The 8,384-nt window shown below is 53.7% G+C and overlaps 2 protein-coding genes across 5 annotated transcripts in view; one reads left to right on the top strand and one right to left on the bottom strand.

The window, feature by feature from the left end:
* Positions 1 to 861: 861 nt before the first annotated feature.
* LOC116104642 (translation initiation factor IF-2-like) overlaps positions 862 to 8,384 on the bottom strand; it is a 10,394-nt gene continuing 2,871 nt past the window's right edge. The window contains exons 2-3 of the mRNA XM_031391145.1: positions 2,354 to 2,559; positions 862 to 2,225 (exon numbers count right to left, since the gene is read on the bottom strand). Coding sequence (XP_031247005.1) covers positions 1,719 to 2,225; positions 2,354 to 2,559 — 713 coding nt within the window. The 3' untranslated portion in view covers positions 862 to 1,718. The remainder of the gene's footprint in view (positions 2,226 to 2,353; positions 2,560 to 8,384) is intronic.
* Positions 1,706 to 8,384, top strand: part of Camkk2 (calcium/calmodulin dependent protein kinase kinase 2) — a 50,329-nt gene continuing 43,650 nt past the window's right edge. For all 4 annotated transcript variants that reach the window (XM_031337796.1, XM_031337794.1, XM_031337795.1 and 1 more), the window contains exon 1: positions 1,706 to 2,220. The gene's annotated coding sequence lies outside the window, so the exon portion shown is untranslated. The remainder of the gene's footprint in view (positions 2,221 to 8,384) is intronic.

Here is an 8,384-nt window from a genome sequence, read left to right as displayed (position 1 = left end):
GTGTTTTTGCAATCTATTTTACAACCATTTATAGAGGAACTAAAACAACTATGACATCTTCCTATACTCCCTGTCCCGTTCTCTGCCCTCAATTTCTTCCTTTATTTATTTATTATTATTGTTTTGTCTTTTTGGAAACAGTCTACATAGACCTGGAACTTCCTATGTAGACCAGGCTGACTCATGGAGATCCTTCTGCCCCTGCCTCCCAAGTACTGGGATTAAAAGTGCCACCACAACTGACCCACCTTCCTTTATTTTTATTTCATGGGTACAGGTATTTTTCCTGAATGTATGTCTGTGAACCACATGCACACTCCATCTGAGAAGGCGGAAAGAAGATGTCAGATGCCCTGGAACTGGGGTTCCAGAGGTTGTGACCCATCCTGAGGGTGCTGGGAATCGAACCTAGGTCCTCTGCAAGAGTAGCTGGTGCTCTTAACTACTGAGCCATCTCTCCAGCTCTCTTCCTTTCTGTTTTGATCATGCTAGTACCTCCTACGTGCTAGGCAAGTCCTCTACCTCTGAGCTACCTACCCCTCTAGCTGCCTGCTTCCCTCTTGGTGTCAGACTATCTTGAGTCTAACACGGACCAATTCTCTTTGACTTTTATATCTTTGGCAGAAGCATGTGTCTTTAAGCATACTTGATGAGGAGGCCATAGATCATGCCACTACCCTCTTTGAATCAGAGCAGCTGTGCTTGGCTCTGCACCCGTCCCTAACTGGAGAGGGGTTGAAATCATTCCTCCAGGGAAGGAATGGAGAGAGAGGCATTAGACCCTCACCTGAGATTACAGTTGCTCCGTCTTCTCCTCCCGTGCCAGCCCTCAACAGCACATGGCCCTGGGAGATGCTGGAGTATATAAGGAGGCCGGGAAACGAAGGAGACATCCACATACTCATCTTTTGGCAGGTCACCATCCGTGCTGGAGATGAGTAAGCCCAATAAACTCATTGGTTCACCAAGCTGGGCTTGGATGGAATTGTTGTCTTTGATCTGTTGTTGGCGCCCTATTTTGAGTGAATAGACATTTGTTCATGTCTCCTCAGGAAGTCACTCAAGAGTGGGGCTTAAAAATACACGCAAACCGTGCATGAGACTGTATCCTGCAGCTTGCTGTCTTACTCTTCATGTTTTTGTTTTTTTCTCTTCGTGTGGGTACAAATGGATCTAACAGTCCTTTTAACGACTGTGTACTATTCCATCTTCGTCTCGCTCGCTCCATTTGCTACTAACAAATAAATGCAAGAGCGTTGAGCAGTATCAGGGATGGCCACCTCATCAGAACACTCACTGAGTTATTTGTCCGGTCCTGGGAAGTGTTTGTAACTGCTCGACCTAGGAATACTGCAAATAATTTATTGAGGGCTGGAAGTCGACCCAGTTGACAAAGAGCTTTGAATCCTCAGTGAATTTGACATCTCAACTCTGATTCCCTTTTGGCTGCTGGCAGAACATGCAGACAGCCCCTGGTGAACATCCAAGTCTGAGTACACCGACCCCCCACATCCAAGGCCACCAGGTCAGCGAGCCCTTGAAATACCCTTTTCTTTCTCGGTTGTTACCCAAGTGGGAGACTCAATAAGCTTTTAGGCTTCAGCAAAGTAAAACGTCAAAAAGAGGAAGAGTGTTTGGTCAGCCTTGTGGGCGAGACCTAGAACTTCACTGGCCGTTCGGAGTGAGTGATGCATTGTAGTGCGAGCTTGCGGCAGTGGTCAGTGGGGAGGCGGCTTGCGGAAAGGGTTTCCCCATAATGGGCGTTGCCCCGAAATCCAGGGAGGGAACCGCCAGACGGCTCCTGGGTTTTCCCCTCCGTCGCCTTGGGGGAACTTCTCCCCACGCTCAGGAACAAAAGCGGCGTGGAGCGGGCTGGCAGGAACCGAGACCCATTCCCCAACTCGCGGCCCGAGCGCCCCAGCGCGAGCCGGGCCTCGCTTCCTGCCGCCGGCGGCCGCCTCCTTCTCCCCCCACCTCGCCTCCGCCCCGCCGCTACTTAAGTCTCCGCGGGCCCCGGGGCGCGCGGCCGAGGCCGCGGCGGGCACGCGCGCTCCACGCCAGGGTCCCTTGGCCAGCCAATCAGCACGCAGCCCGAGGCGCCGCCGCGCGCGAGCCGAAGCCCGGGCGGCTCCTCCCGCTGAGAGCCGAACCGGACCGAGCCGAGCCGAGCCAAGCCGAGCCGAGGGCGCAGAGCGCGGGAGGCGGCGGCGCGGAGCCCAGGTGAGCTAGCCCGAGGCGGGCCGGGCTGAGTCGGGGGGGACGCCACCTCCCTGTGGGTCTCCGGGTCCCCGGACGCGCGCGGGGAGCCGGCTCCGCAGACGGAGCCCAGAGGCGGGCCCCGAGGGGACCCCACGTGCGCCGCCCCGCGCCCCGCCACGTGGAGGGCTGCGCCCCCTTTCCCCGGCCTCGCGAGCGGGGCGGCGCTCGGGCTCCGGCGGCAGGGGCCGGCCTGGAGTTCCGCCGGCCGGGGCGGTCCCAGATCCCGGCGACGGCCTAGGCCACCGCTGGCGCTTGACAGGTGCGGAACCTGAGCGCGCGGGAGCGTCCCACCCCCGCAGGCTGCAAGGCACGGGGTGGGGGGGAACCCCGGTCCTAGAGGCTTGGCCCGGAGTCTGCCCCCTGATCACCCCGACCTCACAGGCCGACTTGATCCTTCTGACCTAAATTTACCCCAGGACTGCAGCGCGCGGTGCGTGAAGAGTGCATGCCCGGCTCCCTCTGGCACAGCCCTGGGGCTGGTGCCCTGCTATCACCGGGGGGCTAAGCTAGGGTTCTCCCCACCCCCTGGATGCCCAGTTTGGGAAGCTGGGTGTTTTCACAGCTCTGTCAGCCTCCTCCCCGGCTGCTCTCTCACTTGGAGATGAAGAGGTGGCACTTTGCAGAGGGATGGAGCAAGGGGGTGGAGGACGTCTCAGGTGCCATGGGCAATGAAGCAGCCTCCTGATCTGGGGGGATGGGGGGTGGGTCATGCTCCGCATTCATTACCTAGATCCAACTTTTACCTCCCTCAGCTTTCTCTGTGATGTCCCCCGGTCCTGGAGTAGAAACTTCAGGTGCCCTGGGGCATTCATGATGTCTTTTACTCCTCCTTCCGACTCTGCCCCCACAGGATCGAGAGGAGGATTGCTCTGCCTCCCCACGGCTCCTTTGTTCTTTGGAAGTGGCTGGGGCTGCTGCTGTACCCAAGCCCACAGAAACTGTGGTTTCAGAATAGATTGTGTATCAGTGTACAGAGGCAGCTTCCGTTTGCCCGATCCTCCTGTACACTCTGCTGCTTGTAACGACTTCATCAAAACCGTCATAGGATGAGCCTCACCCCCCCCCCTTGGATAATCGTAGTTAACATTTTTCATCCATGCTGGGGATAGAACCCAGTGCCCTGAGCATGCTAAGCACACCCTTACCAATGAACTTAAAACACTCCCACCCCTAATTAACATTTCTTGAGTTCTTGCTATGTGGCAAATACTGTTATCTTGCCTGGAGCATCTCATTTAATGCTAACCCAAATCCTTTGTGGTGGTGAGGTTTTGGTCCCCGTGGTTGAGAATAGGAGATTGAGGTTCCTAGTATCGAATGGCTCCGAGAGGTTAGTTAACTTAGCCAGGGTCACACAGGCAATGGAAGACTTTCCTTGCCTTCTTGAGGGGAGCCCGGGCCTGGGCACTAGGCTGTGGATGAGGACACAGAGGTCCTGCTGTCCTGTCAGGACCTAGGCTTGTCTTTGCTTGCAGTTGCTCGTGGGCTAATAACTATGCAGTGTTTCTCAGAGGACAGTCCCACCCTCCTGGTGAGCATTTGGAAACACGTGGGAGTGACTTTTGGCTTGTCAAAATGAGACTAAGCGCTCTTGGTGTTTAGTGGGCAGGAGCTAGGGAATGCCAAATGTCCTGTAAGAATGTCCCTACCTCAAAATGCCAGTAGGGAGATGCTGAGAAGCGCCATAAGCCTCAAGTGCTGGGGAAATGGAGAGAGCGAGCCACGGGGGTGCTATTTCTGGAGATAATCTGTTCTGATGGGAGTAAACCCCAGAGGCTCCCTGGAGGAGGTGTCAGTCATGCCAGGCCTTTGGAGATGGGCTGAAAAGTTGTGGGTATAGGACAGGGACCCGACTCGAGCGAGGGACTTTGTGGTCGGATATGGACAGTGCGTGGAGCCTGCTTGCTTTCCTCCGTCCTGGGGGATCTGGACATGCGCTCTGTCACATTGCTCCTCTGAGTTAGAATTCTGGGGCTCATGGGTGAGAGAGTCCCAAGGTGGCTCTCTGGCTGCAGTGTTCTCTCCGATGACACCTATCCTTGTTCCTTGGAAGCTGAGGGATTTAGAGGTTTCTCTTTGATTCTCTTAAGACTTCTCAGACTGGGGATGTGGCTCAGTTGGTAGAGCGCTTGCCTGGTACACTTTGCTAGCAAGCCCTCTGCCACCAAAGTTCTTAAAAAATTGAGGTGAAGTTCCCCCAAGTGGCATTTAGGACACTCACGGTGTCATACATCTGTTCCCGCTGTCTGGTTTCAGAGCCTTTTTTATCACCTCAGAAGGAAATCCTGTACCTAGTAAACCGTCCGTCACTTGTTCCCAGCATCCCTTTCTCCAGCCTCTGGCAGGCACCCACACATCTGCTTTCTCTGGGATTCGTGTGCTATGGAAGCATCCTGTGAGTTCTTATGTCATGGGTGGTCTTTTGCGTCTGGCTCCGCTCAGAATCACATCTTCCACGCTTCTTTCCTTTTTATGACTGAATAATATTCCACGCTCCAGGAAGACTACACTTGGCTTATTTATCACGCCAGACACCTGTGTTGCTTCTGGTATACGGGCTTCTCTCACTTTTCCTCTTCTGGGAGACAGGGTCTCATTACGTAGCCCAGGCTGGCCTTGACCTCTTGAGCTTCCATCTCTGTCTCCTGCACGCAGACACCACCGGGCCTAGCAGATTTTCTTTTTTTCGGTTATAAAACATTTTAAGCGCAGGGAAAATGCCAAAGTTTGGTTTTGCTCTGTTCCCTTGGAGTGATTTGTATGTCACAAGGCAGGAAGGAGGCTCTGGGCGTGACGGGAACTGGACCGGGTGATGCTCTTTACCCAGTCTGGCTCTGCAACATCCAACCTCCGTCTAGGGGTCTGGGAACAGACACTGTACTGTGGGGGAACCCACGGGGGCTGGGACCTGCTGAGCTGCTGGGGAGGTCTGTGCCACAGATGAGCCATATTCTTGACTACCTCTCGCTTTTGGAAAGAGAGAGGGAGAAAACTGGAAGCCTCTGTCATGCCCCCACACCCACCCCACCCCGAAAGCTGCAGAGCGACTATTTCTGTGTCGCCTCCTTTTATCCTAGTGGCTGTAAATAGTTGAGAGATGGCAGTTACAGAGATAAAAAATGCTAATTCCAACCTGGAAAGGAGCGAAGGATGATCCCGCAGGAAGTGGGGGCGAGGAGGGGAGGCCGGGATCTTGTCCTCTGCCTTGAGAGACGGTTGTGCAGCAGGCAGAATTGAGGGAAGGCCAAGGTGGGTGGTGGCCAAGTGCTTCTGTTAAGGCAACTCTTAAAGGGGTGTCAGTGGTTAGAGAGGAGGGCGGGGCAGGGAGCACATTCCCTGGTCCGTTTTGTTCCAGGCAGGATCCTGCTTTGTGGCCCAGATTAGCTGTGAACCTAAAAGATCATCCTGCCTCTGCCTCCCTTGTGCTGGGATTCATGAGAAGCCATGCTCCACCACCTAGCTCCGCTGTGCTGTTGAACGGCAGGAGCGCAGTTGCCTTCAAAGCCTCTGGCAGAGAGAGCATGCCTTTCGGTTTATGTCAGACCTTGATCCCCATTCTGTAGACCTGGTTTCCTGGTTTTTCCCTGCTTAGGGGTGGCTGTGTACTTGAAGCTGGAGAAGGAAGGAGGTGGGTTAAAAACTCTATGGCCAAGCAGGATGAGGGAGGGAGAGCCCAGTGGGAGGACAAGACAGGGCCCCTTGTCTTCGATTGACCAGACTGTGTATTGCTGGAGTGGGTCTCTCTGCCTCTCTCTCTCCCCTTCCCCCACCTCCCCTCTCTGTTCCCCTTACAGACTAAAATTCCATTTGTTTCTTTGCCTCTTCCTTTGGTGCAGTGGAAGTTCTGGGAGGGAGGCAGTGGAAAAAGTGCTAGGAAGGCAGAAGGCTACTTCTCACCTCCAGTTCCGCCCCCGGTGGAGCACTCACCCTGTTCACGCACGTGGCCATCCTTTCTTTATCCTCAGGGTCTTCAGAGCCCGACTGCAGACAGGGTTGTCCTGTTATTTCAATGATCCGTGACCCTTCGGATCTCTGAAAGTGGCCAGCAGGGACTCAGAAACTCCTTGGTCACTCGGGGTCTCAGGCCCTGGGCGGCAAGAATCTGGACGTCTAGCTGTAGTCCTTGCCCAGCTGCAAGCCCACCGCCTGCCTTCTCTCCCTGGTTTTTAGCCTCTCTACCTGCAGGCCCCTCTGCCCCCATATTGATCGCTGAAGCAGTAGGTAGTGAGCAGCTCTGAAAGCCTATCAGTTTGGATGTGAAAAACAAACAATAAAACCACTTTTTTTTTTTTCAGATTTGAGGCCCTTCAAGGTGGTGCACATCTTTAATCCCAGTACTCAGGAGGCAGAGGCAGGCAGATCTCTGAGGGATCTGAGTTTGAGGCTAGCCTGGTCTATAGATCAGAGTCCAGGACAGCCAGGGTCATAGAGACCATATCTCAAAAAGACCAGAAAAAAAAATTGTTTTTGGTATAAATTAAAGCCAGTCAAGGACTTTTTATTTTATTTTATTTATTTATTTATTTATTTTGTTTTTTTCGAGACAGGGTTTCTCTCTGTGTAGCCCTGGCTGCCCTGGAACTCACTCTGTAGACCAGGCTGGCCTCGAACTCAGAAATCTGCCTGCCTCTGTCTCCCAAGTGCTGGGATTAAAGGCGTGCGCCACTACCACCACCCGGCGACTTTTTATTTTCTTACTTTATGTGTTTGTTTGTGTGAATATACACCATCTGTATGCCAGTGCTCACAGAAGCCAGAAGAGAATGTTGGATGTCCTGGAGCTGGATATGGGCAGTTCTAAGCTGCCATGTAGGTGCTGGGACCTAAACCCAGGTCCTCTGCAAGAACAACAGTGCATCTGACTGCTGAGCTGTCTGTCTCTCTAACCGGCGGTCAGGGACTTAGACTTCATACCTGCGGAAGTCTCTGCTCTGCTTTGGTTTAGTGCGTTTTCACCCCCAAGCCCTCCCTGGCTGTGTGATCATGGGCTAGTCGCTCAGACCCTCTGCCTCGGTCTCCACCCTGGAGAAGTAGAGAATAACACGGTTACCATGACAACCAAGAAGTTGATACAGGCTTAGTATGATGCCAAGTGGCCAGGAGAGTTAGTCTCGGCTGTTGGCCACAGCTGCAGCTCTCAGAGCTGTTTCCACCCGGATGAGATCGCTAAGCAGGTGCCTCGTCTTCCGGTTAGCCTGCTCACTGGGCCTTCCCTGGCGGCTCTGTCTTTCCCTTTATGGTAAACAAACACGAGGTTGACATTGTGAGGATTGCTTCAAGGTGCAGGCTGCGTGGGTTCGCAGGGAAGTGGCAGCTGCTTGGCAGTTCAGCCTGCGCTAGAGCCCTCAGCTAGACGGAGAAGTGTTCCTGACTCTCAGATCTTTTGTCAGAGCCGTTAGTAGGAGAGGAGCTCTGTTGGCTCAGGGAGCTGAAAACAGTAGGGTATGTGGGCTTCAGGCATGGATGAATCAGGGTGCCAAAGCACTTTTTCATCCACTGTCTTCTCTTGATTGGCGTCATTCTAAGGCGGGGTTCTCCCAGCAGGAAGTGTAGCAGAAAGAACTCCCCACCCCCGTTTAACATTGAAAACACTGGCAGAGTAAGGCCCATTAGCCTGAGTTCAGTCCGTATGTTCTCTTGAATCCACCACTGGACCCGAGCAGTTGATGTCCAGTTGGGCAGTTTTGTGCATGGTGGTAGGTCGGCTCCACAGGGGTACCTCACACAGGAGGATGTGTTCCCAGACGTAAACTGGGCTGCCGTCCTCAGACTAAAGGAATGCCGACTCTAGGCCAGCTAAAGATAGCTTCTGACCTTCTGACTGGCCTTGAGATATTTGAAATGTACAACCTTCAGCTCACAGCTGTGGAGTGCCAGCTGTATTCTAGAAAGTTCTGGGCCTGAGAATTCAGTGTGAATCCAGAACTTCATTCTCTCCAGCCAGTGAAGCCACGTTGCTCTGTCATGTCTGGGTGTTTGTTCCTGGGCAGGTGGAGACTGCTGCCTTTGGTCTCCCCTCTTATAGATTGAGTTCCCGGGACTGCAGCCATATGGCGGATGGGAGCCAGCCCTGACTTTACTCAGGAAACACTTTGGGACCTTTGCAAAGCTCTGTCCATAACTTT

This window comes from Mastomys coucha, unplaced genomic scaffold (assembly GCF_008632895.1).
Source record: "Mastomys coucha isolate ucsf_1 unplaced genomic scaffold, UCSF_Mcou_1 pScaffold22, whole genome shotgun sequence".
In the NCBI taxonomy this organism is placed as follows: domain Eukaryota; kingdom Metazoa; phylum Chordata; class Mammalia; order Rodentia; family Muridae; genus Mastomys; species Mastomys coucha.
The sequence above is the reverse complement of the archived record's forward strand: the minus strand, read 5'-3'. Positions and strand labels throughout refer to the sequence as shown.